This window comes from Heptranchias perlo, chromosome 19, assembly GCF_035084215.1.
Source record: "Heptranchias perlo isolate sHepPer1 chromosome 19, sHepPer1.hap1, whole genome shotgun sequence".
Taxonomy (NCBI): Eukaryota; Metazoa; Chordata; class Chondrichthyes; order Hexanchiformes; family Hexanchidae; genus Heptranchias; species Heptranchias perlo.
Window position 1 is genome coordinate 35,404,663 of NC_090343.1, and position 21,939 is coordinate 35,426,601.

A 21,939-nucleotide genomic window follows, 5' to 3' on the forward strand; every position below is an offset into this window, starting at 1 on the left:
TTTTTAAGATATTAAGGGGAACTGATAGGATAGATAGAAAGAAACTATTTCCGCTGGTTGGGGAGTCTAGGACTAGGGGACATAGTCTAAAAATTAGAGCTAGGACTTTCAGGAGTGAAGTTAGGAAACACTTCTACATGCAAAGGGTGGTAGAAGTTTGGAACTCTCGCAAACGGCAGTTGATGCTAGCTCAATTGTTAATTTTAAATCTGAGATTGATAGATTTTTGTTAACCAAAGGTGTTAAGGGATAGGGGCTAAAGCCGGTATATGGAATTAGGTCACAGATCAGCCATGATCTCATTGAATGACGGAACAGGCTCAAGGGGCTAAATGGCCTACTCCTGTTCCTATATGCAGCATGGCTGCAGGGCAAATGGACATAGGTACAAACTGGTTAAAGATGAGGACTGAGGTTGAAGAATCACTCCTTCACGTGAAGAATGAACAATATTTGCATTGGCTTTCCAGGTAAAATTGAGATGGAAAAACCTTTACTTGATGTGGTACTGAGCCATACAGATCAGGGGGGCCCTAGGTTTGATTCTTAGACTGTGCTGAGTTAGCTGCTCTCAGCCAGGGTGCTGGTAGGGACTTTGCCTTGGGAGACAAAATATCTCCCAGGGTTTTGGGTACTGATCACTATGCAATAATCCTTGCTACAAAGTACTTGTAAATGGAAGTCCAATGAAGATAGAACAGGCTCAGCTTCATGGTCCAATAGCCTACTGAGGGTGTGTCTAGGCTCATAGATAATGAATGGGCACTTTGTCAAAATAATGGGGGTGCTATTACCTGCAACTGTACCCGGCACCTTCCCAGAAGAAGGGAGAAAATTGGAGGAGGAAAAAGCAATCAGATTAGAGCTAGGACTTTCAGGAGTGAAGTTAGGAAACACTTCTACATGCAAAGGGTGGTAGAAGTTTGGAACTCTCTTCCGCAAACGGCAGTTGATACTAGCTCAATTGTTAATTCTGCCAAAAGATTACGATTTTCATTCATTGATTAAATAGTCAATAGGCCCTCAAATATTTCTCATTACACTGTCTCACAGCAGCACATTGCTGGCACAGTGCGACTAGGGGTGGTGTTAGACCTCCCCCACACTTTGCAGGTGTGGTGGCACAGTCAGAATGCGATTGTTCAGTCTGTGTGGTTGCCTGACTTAAATCTGATGGCCTTTTGGTAGTGGGCAGGGAGAAGGACTTGATGGTAGTAACTCCGCTGTTGCAGATTTATTCACATTACGTTGACTCTAGATGTTACACTACAGCAGACTCGGTTAGATTCCTGTTTCTGAGAATCCGCCAGAAGCATAATATGCACCCCTCTTCATTTCAAAGAGCTGTAACCTAAAAATACCTCCAGTCTGGTCCTGGTTTCATGCTGAAACTGGTATAGGCCTTGCAGCTCAGTGGTAGAATAACAGCAGCATTAAGAATAAAACTAGGAAGTTTAAAGTTTTCTCAGCCACCAATTTCCTTCCTTTCATAAATAACCTTAACTTGAAATAGTAGGTTCCAGTTTCCTTTAGTCACTAAGGATGGTAAGATAGCATTTGCTCCATATATTGTATTTATGAACGTTTAAACTGTCAGATAACTGTCGAGGTGGTGACAAGAACCTATGAAGCTGGTCAGAGCCCACATGAATGAATAACGAGCCTGAAGGTAAACATTCACAATAAATTTTAGATTATTGTAACTCATTAATTAAAGGTCATTGGAGACTGATATTCCCCTCCGAAATAAGGAAAAAAACTTGGATCATGAAGCTTTCAGTTATTTTGTTCATTGCTTGACCTCAGATGCAAACATAATTCCTAAAAATTAGCTCAAATTTGGAATCAATAGTTTGATGTTTTGAGGTTTTTCTGGCTTGTGAAGTAAAATAGAGATCCTTGTGACAAAACTGCATAATGTATATTCCCGAGATCACATCACTTGAATTCTGTGTGCTTTCATAGAGCTTGAAGCAGAGGAATGGTGCAAACTCCTACGTACAGAGTGCCTGGGAAGCAGAGTCAACGACATCACCCTGGGGGAACCTGATTTGCTGACAGCTGGTGTTCAGAGAGAGCAAACGGGTATGTATCACTTGCTAGTGACATCAGCTATGATACTTATTTGATGCTCAAAGGCAAATCATCCAGTGCAATTTGAAAAAAGAGAAAAAAAGTATAGAGCATATGGTCCTGGGTTGGGAGCCCTGGAATCTGGCAGCACAGGGGTGGGGCTGCTGCTATTTGGCATACTGGAGGGATCCTTTGGTCTGGCATTACTGTGGAGGGAAAGCCTGGGGTATAGTACAACCATGGAGGGGAAATCTGAGGCTTGGCAGAATAAAGGGGGTGGGAAATGGGGTTTGGCTCAGTGGTGAATTCTTGGTGTCAATCAGAAGTGGGGGATTGTCACTTGCCAGTGGTAGCACTGGGTGAGGGTGAGGGTGAGGGCAACCCAGGTCTGGCAGCATGGTTTTTAACCCTGTAAAAGAGCTCTGTAAACATTAAATTTGGTACTTTGTGATTGGTTCCTAGAAGTGTAACTCTGTCTGTCTGTCTGTCTGTCTCTCTTTCCTTCTCCCCTTTTCTCTCTCACAGATGTCAGTAAGTATCAACAAAACACGTGATAATCCTGAATATTGGAGGCTTTATTTGCTTTCAAAATTCAACTGATTTATTTTATTTGAAAAAAGAATTCCAATTAAAAACATATTAAACTTCTTAGCCCTGATTTTAACTGCCCCCAACTGGCAGAAACCGGGTCGGGGGGTGGTGGGGGTGCAGTTTTACCTCCACCGATCCTGCTTCCTTCCCGGTGTGTCCCTATATTAACCTGATCTTTTGAACAGGCAAGCAGGACACCACAGGAAGGAAGCAGGGTCCTGTTTCAAATATGCAGACTGGGACATAAGAGCATAAGAAATAAGAGCAGGAGTAGGCTATACAGTCCCTCAAGCCTGTTCTGCCATTCAGTCAGATCATGGCTGATCTTCGACCTCAACTCCACTTTCCCGCCCGATCCCCATATTCCTTGATTCCCCTAGAGTCCAAAAATCTATCGATCTCAGCCTTGAATATACTCAATGACTCAGCATCCACAGCCCTCTGGAGTAGAGAATTCCAAAAATTCACAACCCTCTGAGTAAAGAAATGCTTCCTCATCTCAATCTTAAATGGCTGACCCCTTATCCTGTGACTATGTCCGATGATGTCACCATGACACGATCTGTAATATCATCCAGAGGCCTTGTGGCATGGGGGTGGTGGGGTGGAGGAAGGGGAGTGACGACTCTCCCATTAGGCAAAACCTGCCAGGAGCCGGTTTCTGGGCCAGAAGAGGCCTAACAGTTAAGTTTAAAATTTATTTTTCAGGTTTTCTTGTGGGCCAAGAGGGACTGTGGTGCTCCTCCAAGCCCCACAAGGAAGCCTTGGGCCTGCTTTGAACTAGGCTACTCCCCACCCCCCGATTGCTGCAAGACTTCCCCTGGCCACGATCTCTAACAGACACCCCCTCAACCCTGATCGTGGAAAGACCCGCCCCCTGGCACCGATCGTGGCCCCGTTCACAGCCCTCACCCCCCCACACCTCTCGTTCGCAGCCCTCAGCCACCCTCCCCCCTCCCCCCTCCCTCCTCCCGATCACAGTTCTGTTCACAGCCCTCTCCACCCAAGCCCTCCCCCAACTCCCACCCGATTGTGGCCTTGAACCCAGAACTCCACTAACTGCCGAGGACCCTCCCCTCAGTCCACGGCTGCGGCCTCCTGCCTTGCTTGTGCTCCCATCCACTGGCCAGGCTATCGATCTGGCTGGCTGTCAAGCGGGAGACTGCATCATTTGATTTAAGATTCTTCATTCACCAATTACAGTGTCCCCCACATCCTCCCCACCTCCCTGTAAATATTGGTGCCCTTGTGTCTCTCTTTCAGCTTCATACACTTTCTCGAGTTTAAAGAGTATTTCTAATTTGAAACCTACAAAGTTGTAACAAGTGTATAGTTAGCATACTGTCAAGTTTTTGTTTTCTTCACATACACATGCATGCACACACACACACGCACACACACAGTGCTCTTTTGAAAAACAACCAGTTAATTTTATTCAAATACAGCTTTTGAAAATGATTCCCCAGCTTTTCCAAGTAATTTTGGAAAAAAAAACAACCAAATAGATTTCAATTGTGGTACAGTTTAAAGTTGAATGTAGACTGAAACATTTTAAAATCACAAGAAAGTATGTTTTGGGGAGGTTGTTGAAGCTCAAGGTAGATAAGGCTTCTGGCTCTGATAACTTTCACCCCAGGGTTCTGAAGGATTTGGCTCAAACAACGTGAGTACTCTTGAGCATATTTTTCAAATCCCAGAATATTCAAAAAAGCAAATGTGACTCCTATCTTCATAAAAGGGGCGAGAAATGAACGATAAAATTATAAACCAGCAACCTACACCATTGGGAAAGTGCTTCAAAGTATTATGAGGGATAACATTGCATCTTGAGGGGTATGAACTAATCCAAAACAGTCAGCATGGTTTTAGGAGTGCGAGGTCATGCTTGATTAATTTAGTGGATTTCTTTTTGGAGATGACAGACACGTAATGGGCTTTTACATAAGGGCAGATGGGACAGCTAGGAATGTTTTCAGATGGATTGGCAATGGTTGGTTAGTGGACAACAACGGGTGGTAGTCCCTAGGCAGGTATCTGGTTGGCAAGCAGATATCAGGTTGGCAAGCAGATATCAGTGGAGTGCCAAAAGGTTCAGTAATGACTTCAAGGAAGGAATTGTGTCCAGATTTGCAGATGATATCAAATTAGGAGCAATGGAAAATGATGAATATCAATGTGCAGAAATGTAAAAGGATCTTTACAAGCTTGATTAGTGGATGGATAAATGGCAGATGCAATGTAATAGAGGGAAATATAAGTTTATGAGAGTTAGCAGAGGGAAGATTGATGTGGATTATGCACTAAATGGAAATGTATGTGAGGTATCGGAGCAAGAGAGAGATCTTGGGGCTTTAGTGGACGGGTCTCCAAAACCATGAGCAGGTAGTGAAAAAAACAAATAGAACGTTGGGATGCAAACCAAGGACGCAACATGTAAATCTAGAGATGTAATTTTAAGACTGAATTTGGCTCTGGTGAGACCACATCTGGACTACAGCGTGCAGTTTTGGCCTGCCTATTTCAAAAAGGATATTCAGTAATTGGAGGGGTACAGAGATGGGCTACATGATACTACCCAAGACTGATACATGAGGAAAGATTGACTACCCTGGGTCTTTGCTCTCTGAAAAATAGAAGATTGAGAGGGGATTCGATAGAAATATTTAGAATTATGAAAGGCTTGGATGAATTCGATTCAAGTAAGCTTTTCTGCCTTGTACAGAATTTAAACGCAAGATCATATTTGCAAATTAAGGAGAACAAAATAAAATAGGAAATGCAGGAGGAACTTTTTTACTAAAAGGGTGGCAAGTATGTGAAACAGATTACTGGCATATATGGTGGAACAAGAAAGCTTAATGGGTTTCAAGAAGGAACTAGAAAGGTTCTTGCCAACAAATGGGATGCAGAGTTATTAGAAATGCATCAAGGGAATACTGTGGATAGGAGGGCTATATGGTCTGAAGGACTTCTGACTGAAGCTGTTACAATGTTACTATGTAAATTTTGTTAGAGATTGAGAGAGAAGCGTTCTGTCATATGGCTAGCTCAATACTATTGATGCATTGTGCAAAATTGTGTATACTGCACACACTCAGATTGCAGGATCTGCCTCCAGCTCACAGAGTCACTGCTCTGGCCAAAAATACCAAATCTTAGCCCAGGCTTTTGGTAGAGCCTGAGGCGTTCAAGTAAAAACTTTAAGGAAGACATTGAAAGACATAAAAGGCTATTCAATACATAAATGTTGTCATGTTTTTGTGAATTTGTCATTATAAATATTAATATAGGTGGTTTCAATATTAAATGTTCACAAACTTTCAGTGTGTTGGCGCCTTGTTATGAGTTGTATGTATGAATTTCTTTCATAGGAAGAAATTAAAGTTTATCATACAGTGTGCTTTCAAATGTTATAGAATTCTCACAAAAGGCAAATGCCACTGCTGTATCTAAATTGTTTGGTTTACTTTTTCAGAGAGGTTTAATGTATATTTGATGCCATCTCCTAATCTGGATGTACATGGGGAATGCACTTTGCAGATAACATTTGAGAACATCTGTCTTTGGGACATCCACAATCCCAGACTAAAGCTGGTCTCTTGGCCTCTCAGTGCACTCAGACGATATGGACGGGACCCTACGTGGTTCACATTTGAAGCAGGCAGGTAAGAGGACATTGTAGTCATTTTTTTCCCCTTGTTCCTACAAATGAAGATATTCTTTTGCTTAAGGTCTATTGTTTAGTTATGAGAATAAAATGTTAGTTAAAGCTTCTTCATTAAATAGACATACTATGGGTGTCACAATTTATGCACAGTTCATTGAAATGTTGAGAAAATATATAAATATGATCTGATATTTTAGATCATATAAGATCAATGTGAATGTTGTGATTGTCTAATATAGTACTGTAAATAATTACCTCAGAATATTGAGATCACTGATTATCTCTTTTATGTTAATGCTCTCTAATAACAATAGTACTAATTGTTATTATAGTTTTAAATTCAACTGAGGTGCTATTATGTTAATGAGAAACACTTCAGTATGTATTCATTTACTGTAATTGGTATCACTATCATTGCTGAAGTATAATTTTAAAACTTGTTGTTTAATCTTGTCATTTGTCGCATACGGCAGATGGAATATAAGTTTTTACTCTGTTTTGTCATCACTGAATATCTCAAGTCCAACTGTATGGTTATATTTTCACTTCTCACACTTTTCTCCCTTATAGCCTGTCTGAGCTGATTTTGAAAAGTTACATGTTTGTGCCAAATTCATGAGTAAAATTTTGTTCATAACAGGCTGAGTTTTCAAAACCTTATATCTAGATGAGCTCCAGTGGTAGATCGGCAGCCTTGAGATTTGAAGCCAGGATCATCTGTCCTTTCTGTCTGAGTTGTCAGGCCAGATTGGAGTTGATTTTCAAGCTGGCGTCTGCAGGCAGTAGTGTTTGGTCCAATCTACATCAATTTATATTATGCAGCTCAATTTCAAGCAGCTGTAAATTTGAAATAAATCCAGCTACATTTACAATGTAATCAGTATGGACAGAGAGGGCACTCATCCCAGGTTAACCACATTAATTATTGATAAACTTTGGATGCTTACTTCCCAAAGACTTTTCAAAAGTCTATAAGTCACCAGCCCCCTATGTGAGACTTGAGCATTTCTTCACAGAGGAGCAATATTCAATGTTAATGGCAAAATAACCAGAGGGGAGATGGAGAATTTTTTTAATGCAGCAAGTTACTGTGATCTGGAATGCACTGCCTGAAAGGGTGATGGAAGCAGATTCAACAGTAGCTTTAAAAAGAGAATTGGATAAATACTTGAAAAGGAAAAAAATTGTAGGGCTATGGGGAAGAGGAGCAGAGTGGGAATAATTAGATAGCTCTTTCATAGAGCCGGCACAGGCACAATGGGCTGAATGGTCTCTTTCTATGCTGTATGATTCTATGCCCTTTAATGCTCAGAACTTGAAGATTCTCTATTTCTTCATGTGCTAACTGACTGCATTGATGTCATGATATGTGAAAGCCTTTTTACAATGGCAATTTGTGCTTTCTAACCGTGTGAAGAAGGAAACAGAAGCAAGTGTGCTATTGGATGCAGACTGGCTCTTTATGGGGCTTCATATCAATTAGGGCACACCATTCAAAATAATGTCATGATTCAAAGCTCATGTCTATCTTGATACAATAGCAATACTGCGTTTTTTTAAAATTGAAATGCAAAGTCTAAATGTTGCTCTGGGATTAGTTTTGTTTCGACATTTAACTATCACAAAAAGGAATACAGTCTTTCAGCTTTTGACCTTTCATGTTCAAAGTGCACCTTGACATTGGGAAAAAAACCATTCTATTATTTCCTTTTCCATCTCTGCTCTGCGTTTGGAGATTGAGACAATTGAAACTGCAGTTATGGCAAATAGAATAATTTAAGTCAAACATAAAAACGTGCTAGATAGCATCCTTGCCAGTGAAACGATCAAAAATGTTTTCTTGGACAATGCCCTTGAGTCTCTCAAAAATGTAAAAAACTGAAATAAGCCAAATGTTATCAAAACACATCAGTGAGATTATTGTTTCAATCAGCATGCAATATACAATTTTATTACTAAAATGTTCTAATTTACTTACATGCCATTTGAAAGGTTTATTTTCTGAATATTATCTTTCACTGTGCCAAAGCGGATCCTGCTATGAATTGCAAGGAATTAAGAAGGAAGCGTTGGCTATACAGACAGGTTGTGTTTTCAATGGCGGTGACTTTTGAGATTCAACACAAGTATAATATAGCATTTAAAATGTTGCTATGCTCCATGCAGAATGTTGTCATTCCCCTCACAAGCTCTCGCCAGTCTAATTGATGAATTGGTTGTTGTTCTACAACTTAGTGATAAATATCAGTCCGTCAAACTGCAGCTACTCTCAGCACTACTACAGCTCTATGAATGCTGTATGTAAATCAAGTCAAAGTAATGTGAGTCATTCTAATATCACACCGGCTCCAATTTAAATGCACATTAAAATGTACCCAACACGTGCTGCAGCTTCAAGTCTGTGATAAAAGCTGCTGCCAACTTAATTTAGTTACAATTTCTTAGCTTTTATTGTATTCACGATGGATGGGTAAACTCTGGATGAAAAAGAAAGCAGGCCAGTTGAAAGTTTGACTAGACTTTATTAATAGATTTGAAAGTTCCGACTGCATAGGAAATATTGAATAATATATTGCTGCAGATTTACCCCATAAGGTGAACAGGTAAGAAAATGGATTGTAATCCATCCACAATAATGTTTGATTTATGTCTGTACGCTGAACTTGTATTTTCCTCATGGATATTTTGCATGCATGGAAAAATTTTAATATTCAAATTGCTTTTTAATGAGTGTTTGGTACCTTTTGGGTGGTCACTATCAGAAAACTATCAGCAACAGCAATTATCAGAGATAAATGCATTCCCAGTGGTCAGGAAACCACTAAAATAGTACCTTACTACACAGCCCTTTTCTCATTATCTTGGGGACAAATGCTAAAATCTGCCTCATTTAGTTGATCCGTCAGCATTTTTTGCGAAGAGGCAATTTTTTTTCCCCTCATTATTGTTCATGAAGAAAAACTAGTACCAGATTGAGGCACATGGTGATAGTAAAATGAAAGCAACCACTTCTAATGGATTGTGATAACACTTGCATAAGCAAAATGTATATTTGATATTAGAGCTGCACATTTACAAGAAAATCTTAAAACATTGACAATCCGTCGGATATCAGAATAGTTGAACTTTCTAAAACATGCACAACACTTAAGAGAACAGGACTGGATGTATTACAATGCTAAAATTGAACCATTAATATACAAGATAAAATTTGCACTTACATCAATTTTGGGTGCGTTATTTAATAACAGTCAGGTATATTCTCACAGAAAGGCAGAGTAAGAAGACTTGGTTTTAAATTTCAAATGTAAGACAGAACACCTGAGTCCGAATCATGGAAGAAAAAATAAAAGATTTTCTTCTAAAATCAGAATATACACATGTATATGTTGCAAGTGCCTCAAGCAAATGCAGTGAAATTGGTAAGCAGCCGAAGGGAAAGTAAAAATCTATTCATCTGGGGAAATTGTTGGAGCATTTGTTTGTGAGAGAAGAAACTTACTTTGAAATTAAAATTTTCACTTTTGTGCAGACTTTGAAAGTTAACTTTATTTTAATGTTTGGGGCAATCTTTGTATGACAACCGAGAAATGTCCAAAATCTTTACAATAGGTGTAAGGATCAAAGCATTAAGTTTAACTAGAAGTGTGTAAAGAAATACTTCATGTACATTATTCTTTGTCACACTGAACTTGAGCTGAACTTGAACTGCTTAGCCAGTTTTGACATTTCCATCCTGTCCGAGCAATCCCTTGTAACAAATAGAGGGAGTGATAGCCTCTCTTTGCTACTCGGAGTAAAGTTATAAACGAGGACATAAAGAATGTGGCTGCTATTTTGCTACAAAACTCGGAGGAAATGTCCTCCAAAGTCTTTAAAATTGGAAATCTTTTCATTATTTGTTCCCTGTTGTGCTTCTCTCCATCATCCTGTGGATCATATTTCTTTTGCAGCAATTCTGAGTCTGTTTGGGTTTCTTTGATCAGGTATTGTATATTCTTGATTGGTTTAAGTTATTTCAAACAAAACAATAGTTCTGTAACTCATTGTTTTCTAATCTAATCTTTGCTTTTATGAGTTAGTTGGTTTTACTCGGCTTTAGAAGAATATTAATTTCAATTGAGGAACTTTTCAACCTCTAATGCCATAATGATGCTACATCATTATCGTTGTTGTAAATGGTTCTCAGTTGGACAATGAAGGTCAGAGATTGTGTATCACCAATGAGTCGTCCTTTAGGTCCAGCCTGTAAAGCTCTTGTATATGGGTAAAATGATGTTGCTAACCTTTAATATTTTCAGTATGCACTGTAAAATTGCTTATTTAAACCATGAGTGATGTAGTATAAACCATCTTCAATGTGTACAATACTCAGTCACTAACTTTTTTGTAGATGTCTGTATGATTCAGCCAGGTTGATTTTCAGTTTTAATACGCCCTCTACAGAGTTTCTGCAATGTTTTTGCCTGTGTCTGATTAGCCAAGACTATGCGATAGACAATTCAGTCTAATGAAATAGATGACTGGCTTGAGCTGAGGCAGTACGCTCATTTGTGTGTGAGAGTCGAAGGTGAGAATTGGAGAGCAACCAACATTGACATCGGGTAGATGTTCTACTTGCCATCTGTGCATGAAATTGGTTTTGCAGTTTGATCGACCATTGTAGTAATGGAAATGACAACCGGGTGCTCTGTGTAACAAGAGGCCGATCCACAAAACCCGTTTTATGCCCAGTTGAGAAGTTCAAAATCAACCCCAGTATATCCAAGCTAATCGAATGTCAACGAGTAAAGACTTCAATAGTAACTTTCAAAAGGGAATTAGATAAATACTTGAAGGGGAAAAAATTTACAGGACTATGGGGAAAGAGTAGGGAAATGGGACTAATTAGATAGCTCTTTCAAAGAGCCGGCACAGGCATGATGGGCCGAATGGCTTCCTCCTGGGCTGTACCTACTATGATACTATAACTAGAACCAAGAAGAATTATGCATGACATTAGGCTTCATTCTATCGTCGCTGTTTGCTTATTCCAGTGCAGTTCATCAAGTTTGATGTCAATCTGCTTCAGATTTACAACCTTCTAGTATACAGGCTGGATATTAATTTTAAAAGAAATGTAGAGAGAGATTGTTTGTGCCGTTAGTGACTACTCATAAACAGAAACAAATAACTGTGAGCTCTATCCACCAACATTGTTATCCTGTTGAAAATTGAGCAATTATGCTAACAACTTGCAATATCTTATGATGTGTCCAATAGCAACAACAGTATCCAACATGACTGAGGGTTTGCCATGATCCTTTCAATTGCACTATTTCTGAAGATTTTTAAAAAGCATACTGATCATGTAGAGGTTGCTCTATGAAAATTGGAATTGAAATGCTTTGAAAATATCATTATCAGAAAGACTGCAGCGAACATTTGCACAATCCACATGGTACACATTCAGTTGACAAAAGGGAGCATTGGGTCATGTTTACCTTCAAATAGGAGAAAGCATATATGAAAAGCTTATTGATAAATAAACACAAACAAGTGGCACGGACAGAATATTCAGAGATGTCGTAAAGCACCGTAGGTATTCAACTTGTTACCTGACCCGCACAATTGACTCGTGACTGTGATACTCTCCTCTGAATAGCTTCCATTGAGTCCATTTTGGTAGTCCTTAAATTGAGATAGGAGATTTCTGTGTTCAGAGAGGGTCATCGCATAGCAAATTGAGTGTCCCATTAATTTATACATGAGTGAACTAATTCTCCACATTGCAATAGCAAGTCATCGTGTTTTGTATTTATTACTCATAATTTTTGTTCCCACTTCAGTTCTAGCTCAACTTAGTTCTGCTATGCTGTCCTATTCTCTGCACTTCCATGTGCTGCTGTGCCTCTTCCTCCTCCATAAGGATAGGATGGTATAGAGAGAGGAATGCCATACCTTCTCCAGAGTCATTCTGAATGTGTGGGGGGCAGAGGGAGTTGGAAGTCAAAAGATGTTGAGGGGGGTTGAGACTGTAACACTGTGGTTGGGTGGTGGAGTTAGGTGCAAATCTCAGTAAGTGAAACTGTGGGGAAAAATGAGTTGAAAAATGTCTGTTAAGCCAGAAATCAGCAGACAAAGTTTGGGAGTCTCTTCAAAGCTCTTAAACTCCTCACTTCTGCCTGAATCAGGTGATCAGGGGAACAGTCGCGAATGTTTTATATGGGTCCAACTTTCCTAGAGTGCGGTAGTGGTATAAAAGCAGGAAATTCTTGGCCTCTGCACCACCAGGTGAATGGTGCTCTTATGCAAATGAGTCCCACGGGGCTTGGGTGGGTGGATTGTCAAAACTGCCAAAAAGATCGAGAAACTCGTGTTTGATGGATCAATGGCACAAAGGATGCATAATGTGCTAAACATGAGTTTTTTAATGCAATAACAGCATAATAATAATGTAACTGCTGAAAGTAGTAAGGAAATTCAGGGCTAACATTCCTAAAAGTCTTAGGAGAGGGAGCTATCGTAGTAGGTACAGCACAAAAGGGGCCAATCGTGCCTGTGCCAGCTCTTTGAACCCTTGAGATCTTTTTATCATTAAGGCTGCTACTGATATGCTATTAGTGTGGTCCAGTTTGAATAAATCTTGTCCAATTATTCTCATTTTATGAGGAACTTTCAGTTGGAAGCATTTCTTACCAGGGACAGGTCTATCACATGCAAACAACAAAAATGGCCTTAAGAGAAACTGTTCATAAAACGTGGCCAAGACTAAGTGAAAATATAGGGACTAGGAGCAAGATGTAAAGACAATTTCCCTAGAGTCATCATTGTGGAAGGATTCTGACTGAAGATTTCAAGAGAAACAGTGACATATCTCTTCATCTTGCCATACAGAGGCATTGGATTATAGAATAGCTGGAGTCATACCTAGCACAAGGGAAGGTGGTAGTGGTTGTTGGAGGCCAATCATCTCAGCCCCAGGACATTGCTGCAGAAGTTCCTCAAGGCAGTGTCCTGGGCCCAACCATCTTCAGCTGCTTCATCAATGACCTTCCCTCCATCATAAGGTCAGAAATGGGGATATTCGCTGATGATTGCACAGTGTTCAGTTTCATTCGCAACCCCTCAGATAATGAAGTAGTCCGTGCCTGCATGCAGCAAGACCTGGACAACATCCAGGCTTGGGCTGATAAGTGGCAAGTAACATTCGTGCCAGACAAGTGCCAGGTAATGACCATCTCCAACAAGAAAGAGTCTAACCACCTCCCCTTGACATTCAACAGCATTACCATCGCTGAATCCCCCACCATCAACATTCCGGGGGTCACCATTGACCAGAAACTTAACTGGACCAGCCACATAAATACTATGACTACAAGAGCAGGTCAGAGGCTGAATATTCTGCGGTGAGTGGCTCACCTCCTGACTCCCCAAAGCCTTTCCACCATCTACAAAGGCACAAGTTAGGAGTGTGATGGAATACTCTCCACTTGCCTGGATGAGTGCAGCTCCAACAACACTCAAGAAGCTCGACACCATCCAGAACAAAGCAGCCTGCTTGATTGGCACCCTAAACATTCACTCCCTTCACCACCAGCGCACCGTGACTGCAGTGTGTATCATCTACAGGATGCACTGCAGCAACTCGCCAAGGTTTCTTCGAAGGCACCTCCCAAATCTGTGACTTCTACCACCTAGAAGGACAAAGGCAGCAGGCACATGGGAACAACACCACCTGTACATTTCCCTCCAAGTCACACACCATCCTGACTGGGAAATATATCGCCATTCCTTCATCGTCGCTGGGTCAAAATCCTGGAACTCCCTACTTAACAGCACTGTGGGAGAACCTTCACCACACGGACTGCAGCGGTTCAAGAAGCGGCTCACCACCACCTTCTTAAGGGCAATTAGGGATGGGCAATAAATGCTGGTCTTGCCAGTGATGCCTACATCCCATGAATGAATAAAAAAAAAAGCAGAGATTATCTTTGAGATTCTTTCCTTTGAACAGGGCATCTGCTGCTGAGGTATGCCTTCCCAGAGTGTGTGCCAGATACAAGAAGACACATCCTTAAACAATAATACTGTAATTATGTAACTGTAGCAGTTCCAATTCTTCGGCTGGTTCAACTGCCATAGATATTGATATAAACTACGAATAAAGAGAAGATCGGCTCATTACAGATGTCTGGAAAATTTATTCTGCACTCTACAATCAGTAAACTTGCACGAAAAAAAAACGACAGACCCTATTTTTTTTAATTTGTTCTCAGGATGTGGACAACACTGCATTTATTGCCCGTTCCTAGTTTCTTTGACGACATTGGGAATCGACCATATAGGAGGGAAATTTTAAACAACCCCGCCTGGCTAGAATGGGGCAGAGGTGCAGTTAATATAAAAACAGAAAACGCTGGAAATACTCAGCAGTTAATATAGCTGAGCAAAGATTTAGCACCTCGCTCCCCTCGATTTCCACCCGCTGCCATCTTAACTGAGCTTTGTTTTTTTTTTAGGTAGCTGAGGCTCCCGCCTGGCTCTTTCTACCCGTTTCAGGCAGGCAGCTGACCAGCAGGACGCAAGTGAGACCCGGGAGTTAAAACAGCACAGGCCTCAAACTGAAGCCAGCAGGCAGGTTTGATGCTCACCCTGACTATCCTCTCTCCCCCTCCCGAAACCCGCTCCCAATTAAAATCCCCCATTGCGTGGGACTAGAGTCACGTGTAGGCCAGAGACAGAATGAGTGGCGGGTTTCTTTCCCAGGTGGACATTAGTGAGCCAGTTCGATTTTTCTGACTATCCAGCAGCTTTCTTGGTCTTTTTTTTCCCCTGGTGTCAGCCCATAAATTACCAGATTTATGAAATTCGACAACAACAACAACAACTTGCATTTATAGAACACCTTTAAAGTAGTAAAACGTCCCAAGGTGCTTCACAGCAACTTAATCAGACAAAAAAATTGACATCAAGCCAAAGAAGGAGGCATTAGGAGAGGTGATCAAAAGCTTGGTCAAAGAGCTAGATTTTCAGTGTCACAATTTGCCATGGTGGGATTTGAACTGACGAGGTCTGGGTTGCTAGCCCAGTACCATATCCACTGACTACTGGGCCCTATTTTCAAAAAAACATATGGTTTTCCGCATTTTTTGTTGTATGAAATATCATGTTGCATATTTGCATAAAAGAAATGTCGGTGCCCATAAGCGTTGGTTGTGAAGGTATTTAAAAAGGAGCAGTTCTACCAAACACGAACCGGGCATCTTTCTAAAGTCATTGGTCACCAGAACCAGTTATTTGAGTGTGCCAGCCAAGGGAGCATGTGATAAAATTGGGTAACAATCTAGAAGACAGTCAGTGTATTTCCCAAACAAGAACACTTGTCATAGACATTACATGTAGATTGGATAAACTAAAGCAAGGGAAAAAAGTGACGCCTTGGTGCAAGACTTCCTGGAACGTCGGTATAGGCAGCGTACGCCAGAACTTACGTTGTTTCGCGGCTGATCTTTCCGTTGCGAATTTACTCCAAAATTTCCTGAAAATGTCATTTGAATGAACCTCAGAGAGCACTGTGACGAATCAGGGACCTCAGAAGCTGATAACCAATGGCGGACCCTGGAAACCTTCTCATGCCTCTATAAAAGCTTGTTGAATAAACATTTTTCTGATGTCATTTGTTGGATAAAAATTTACTAAAAGTGTTTGAGCACAATTTTCAAAGATGTTGTTTGATATTTGAAATTCAATTGCAATTTTGTACGAAATAAAAGTTCTGTTGTCTGTTACGTTATCATACCTGTCGTTCTACGTTCACAGTCCCACAGGGATCAGACCACAGCGTAACGTCCTCGTGCCGATTGATTCGGCAGGTTTGATGTGGTTGGGGGATTGGCGTTATGGTTTATGAGGGTTGGGGGCCATCACTGGCTGAAGCTTTCTGGCTGTCCTGGTGGCTGTGAGTGTGGATTTCTTCTGGGGTCACTACCGCCGAGCTCAAAGATCTCCATGTCGAAATCACTTGGTTCCATGGGCTCCTCGCCTGCCAAGTCCAGGCTGAGCCCTCCCCGCTGGGAAACAGTGTGCAGTATGCCCCTGCACACGTTGCCACTTTATCGGGGGTGTATGTAATGGCCCACACCCACCCACCCACCCACCCGATCGACCAGTCTGGGCACCTTAAGCGAGCTTTCAGCACCCCTACAGTCCTCTCCACCGTCTGCCGGTGTGCCGTGTGTGTGAGGCCGTACCTTTACTCTGCTGCATTGTTGATGACTCTTCTGTTCACAGCACACAACCAATTCCTATTCTGTATTGAAAAACAGTCTAAAGCCACATGTATGTTAAGGCATAGAACATTTGGAAAGCCATCTTTTTGTTAGAAGACGTGCTTGAACTGCTGTTGCTGTAGTAACCCATTCACCTAGCAAGAGTAGGACATGTAATGTGAAATGGATGATTGAATGATGTTATTCTGTGCGTATCTGGAATGAGTCAGAGGCAATAAACTGTGACATTTACATGTATAGGCAGAAAATGACTTCTGGTGGTATGAGGTTTAAGATTCCCCTTGAGCTCAGGACAGTGATACAATTCTGTCTGTTCATCCAATCTGCATCTTTTAATGACCTGGGTCCTTGTCCAATCACAGAACATAACATGTACTTAGGCTAGGAAATACTGCTGTATCTCATCCTGGTGCCATTATATCTTGCTTCAACTATTTATTCATTTACAACAATTTTGGATAACCTAAAGTTCACAACGCTTGGATGAAAAACTATTACTTTAAAATTGCAGCAGTAAATTCATGAATAGGTTTTGGGCAGTAAATAGCTTATAGTTTGACATTCATACGAGCCGTACACTTAGCATGCTCACATTCACAATAGTGAAACAGGTTGTGCAATGTAAAACAATACATTTAATAGGAATTATCCATAAGTGCGCAATAGAAACAAGCTTACATATACATTAATATATTAAGTGGCTTAATTGGTATTTAGCTGTGGGATTTATTGCATTTAAGCCTGATTCTGATCACTGATATAGACATTTAATAAAGCGGAGAGTTGAATTGGAAGCTTCTAGTGCTCCTTTAATCTTGGCTCAGTTATTTTATAGCCTGATAATTTCTTAAACAACTTCTCTGTGGCTGTCCCTAAAGGGAAAGAGATCAGCCTCCCTGCATGATCTGTGACTCAGAAAGTATGTGTATAATTAAAGCATGAATCCAAGTCCTAAACTTTCACCAATACAATGTGTGACAGCGCACAAAAGGAATGTTTCCATTCTGCCTATTCACTGAAATTTAGCTCACTACAAGCAGAGGAAATGTCTTCTAAGACTTTCTTGAAAGAAACTTGTTTAATAGTATTGCATTTTGAAGTATTTCCAGCCCTCTAGATACCTATGCTTTTGTATTTTAGATTACTCTTAGAAGGGAGTTTTGACACTTTACAGTCTCAGGAATATGTTCGCTGGCCAGATATTTAGGTAAAGTTTCGATAGCAACCCACAGGTAATGAACAGAAAACTTTTCTGTAAACGTATTTATTTTCTGGATCAATCATGGGCCTCCACAAGGCCTTCCCCACATATTTGAAAAGCTGTTCATTAGCACAACATCGGAGATTATTTCAGACTTTAACTAAAAAGCAAATTTATTGAACAGTAGGTGAACAAGCAAATATCTAACAGTGATATAATACATATATTTACTGCAGCTATGATACAAATTAAATCCTCAAAATTAAAAATAAGAAATCATTGCAATCTATGCACCAAGCTATTATTTTGTAGTATCATTTTCCTAATTACGGATGCTAAACGGGCCAAAGCTATCTTTGTGAAGGTTCTGACTGCCTTGACTGAATTCCGATCAACTTGACTCTGCTCTTTGAACAATTTCAGGTCATTAAATCCCCTCAAGGACAGTTGCCAAGACTTACTGGATGTCAGCTACATTCAGAAGTAACTGACTTCATACACACGCTCTTTTCCAAATGTCATATTAGCATCATACTCAAAGCAAAATGTTTTAGAAAGTTTAATAAAATTGTGAGAATCCGTGCAATTTTCACTGTTGCAAGCAGGTTGATTTTATTTCTAATTTCATTCATAATCCATAGAAGAACTGGTGCAAGCTTTTGAAAACTTCTGTTTCTCTTTTTTAATAAACATAGAAAACTCATCGGAGCCAGGAGTCCTTTGAAAAGGAGTAGGACCAATGGCTTTCTCTATCTCAGCAACTTCTAATAGTGCACTGAATACCAACAGTGCACTGTGCATCAACATTATCATTAGCTGTGCACCATATTCTGTGTTTATGTTGATCATATTCTTTTGTTTCCCAATAAATTTGAACATTTGTAAATAAGGTACAGTAATTCTGTAATAAATAGGAGGCATTATTACACATGGTCTTTTTCTATATTTTCTGTGAGGATATGTACTAGTCATTGGTACATGTTGAAGGCCTGGGAGTTATCATAAGGCCAGTCTCAGATTTTGTGCTTTAGATGCCCATGTAAACAAAAATCACACTCAAAACGAGAAAGAGGAATAACTACTTCACTGTCTCAGAATTTTAAAAGATTGAAAGTAAGGTAATGTATTTCGATTTTAATTATGCTTTTACTAAGATAAATGCTTATACTGTTTTTGAGCCACATGTATGTTAAGGCACAGACCATTTGGAAAACCACCTTTTTGTTAGAAGTTGTGTTTGACTCTCTTAATTGACGTTTTTAAGATGATTAAAGGAGTTGATAGGATAGATAGAGTAAACTATTGCCTCTGGTGGTGGAGTCCAGAACAAGAGGGCATAACCTTAAAATTAGGCCTAGACCATTCAGAGGTGATGTCAGGCAGCACCTCTTCATACAAAGGGAAGTGGAAATCTGGAGCTCCCTCCCAAAAAACCTTGTTGAGGCTAGGTCAATTGAAATTTTCAAAATTGTGATTGATAGATTTTTGTTAGGCAAAGGTATTGAGGGTTATATAACCAAGGCGGATAGATGGAGTTAAGATACAGATCAGCCATAATCTAATTGAATGGCAAACAGGCTTGATGGGCTGAATCCTTACTCCTGTTCTTATGTTCCTATTTGCAAAGCATCAGGTTTTCTTGGCATGGAAGGCTGGTTATTCCTAGTTGTGCTGTGGTATCCCCCTCTTGATGGCTTAGTTTACCTGATCATGAGTATCTAGGCCAAGTGGAGTATGTGTTAAGCTAAGAGTTTGTGGATGGCTGGAGGATGCCAATTGTTCTGGATAATAGCATTCCTGTAAATGCTGTTTCGCTCACTCACTCACTCTCTCTTCAAACCTTCTCTAGCCTCTATCAACTCTTATCTAACCTCTCTAGCTATTGCCAACCTCTCTCTTTCTCACCACTATCCGTATTCTGCTGCCCTCCTTTGTGCTGCCTGCTAGTTCTTGTTTTTTTTTAATGTTCTGAATTTCTTCTCCACATTTACTTTCAGAGCTGGAATCTGGGTCCTGCTTCTCCTGGTTCCACAGGAACATTTATTTTTTAAAATCATTTTTAAAAAAATAAACTTACCTTTCATTGGCGGGGCAGGGGCAGGCGCAGGCCGAAAGCTTGTCCCACTCACTAATCGCAGACTAATTTAGTTGAGGGGGCCTAAAACAGGCAATCGGCTCCTCATTTTCATGTGTCAGGAGCTTGATGCCTGTTTTAGCTGGTTGCCAGGGACACCTGAAAAGTGGCCCGGCCCAATTTTGGGTGGGACGTTTTTCAGACAACCTTGGGGCGCACACTGTTGGTCCCTGAAATTGGGCCTCGTTATATCCATTCTACACCCATTAAAATGGGTGCAACGAGGCCCGATTTCTACGCCCAAGTCTTTTTCCTTCCTCTATATCCAGGAGTGGACTTTCAGCAATTGGGAACTATTTGCCCATATTTTGGGAAACAACTGCTTGATTGGGACATTTGGTTGCAATCTTAAAATATTCTCTCTGTTTCTCATGATCTTTCTCATTAAAATGCTAATTATCTCTATTATCGCAAGAATATTTTCAGTTTGTATCTTAGATTGTAAATCTCAGCAACCAGGGCGCCTCCTAATAACACCATGTGACGAATTTAATACATTTAATTCTAATGTGAACTTCCATTTAAATTTCATATATTATGATGAAAGCAAATGTGCACCAACTTCAGAAATAGAAAATGAAAAGTCTGACGCCACCAGATATAAATATGCAATATACATAAAAGTGCATCATGTATAAAGATAATAAAGTTAAGCCCAAACAGATTTGGAAGTGGAATTTTCTTGAAGTTCAGTTAGACCAGTACTTCTGAAAACTTAGATTGAAGTATTACTTATAGAAAGCTGTTAATCTCTGAAGAGGCGTGCACCCATCTCTTCCATTAAGTTTCCCACAAAGATGTACAGTTTATACATTTTGTCCACTTACAGTTAATTGGGCAGTTAAAATGATTTACTTGCACATCTTGTACTAATTGTCGTTAATACAAACTCTGATATCAAGTTCAGCTTTTATTCAACTCAGGGAAATTAATAACACTAGGAATCAAAGGACATGCTTCAAATATTTCAGTGGTTTTACTCAGTTTGTGTTGCTGCCAATTTAGTCTTTCATCTTTTTTCCGATCTGTAGCATATAGAAGGATGCATCCTTCTTTATGTGATATTATTGTTCTCTAAATGGCACAAAGATATCTGTAGTATAATTATAGTAAAGAAACTCATCTTATTTCTTATTGAGTAAAAAGTATCTACTTGGAGGAGTATTTCATGCCTGACATATTCTTTTGAAGCTCTAGTCATTGTGGCATCAAAGAGAGTGCCGGTGTTTATTTTTAAGTAAATTAATTCAAGAATATATTAAATAAAATAAATTATTTATGGAGTAAGAATTGCGTGGTACAGAGTAAAAGATAAAATCCAACTCACTTTGGTTCATGAGCCGAGCAAATCTATGTCTCCGAAGAAAGCCTTGAAAGCCTATGTGAGCCTGTCTAATACTTGAGCTGTGGGAGCTATTCATAACACAAACCACAACAGCATTCCGCTTCCCTTTGAGCAAGAAAGATGAATCTAAAAATCTCACATCTGAAGTCAACTTTGCTAAAAAAAAATCTATATTTTATATATATTATGTACACAGTCATTAGTTCGTTCCTTTCCAAATATACTTTGGAAACAACAGGTCTACCCTTAGAATCACTTACAAAAGTTTGCCTGTAATTGATCTATTTCCTTCATAGGCTTTTAGCCTTTAGGGAGTTGAAGCTTATGGAAGAATTAAAGAGCCTAATATTACACCCTAGTGAATAACCATAGGTAACATTTTGACTCTTTCAAAACTACCCAGATTACTGAGCAGTGTATATTACATTTAAGCCATCAACTTTACTTGTGGGTGATCTAGCAAATATAGTTTATGGCTATTTCAGAAAATCTGATAGATACCTCATATAATACTTGTCTTTTTGATTATAAACACTAAGTGCTCTTTCCTCATTCCCGTACCAAGTAATATAATTTTCCATAATAATAGCAAAAGGAAAGAACTGATAAGCATTCACCAAAGAAAACCAAGGAAAAGATTTCCCATGTGCTGTATAT

At 39.9% G+C, this 21,939-nt stretch overlaps 1 protein-coding gene across 2 annotated transcripts in view; it reads left to right on the forward strand.

Moving 5' to 3' along the window:
- Nucleotides 1–21,939, forward strand: part of LOC137335482 (docking protein 5-like) — a 288,256-nt gene that overhangs the window by 178,934 nt on the left and 87,383 nt on the right. For both annotated transcript variants that reach the window (XM_068000829.1, XM_068000830.1), the window contains exons 4-5: nucleotides 1,966–2,085; nucleotides 6,140–6,329. In XM_068000829.1, the coding sequence (XP_067856930.1) occupies nucleotides 1,966–2,085; nucleotides 6,140–6,329 (310 nt within the window). The remainder of the gene's footprint in view (nucleotides 1–1,965; nucleotides 2,086–6,139; nucleotides 6,330–21,939) is intronic.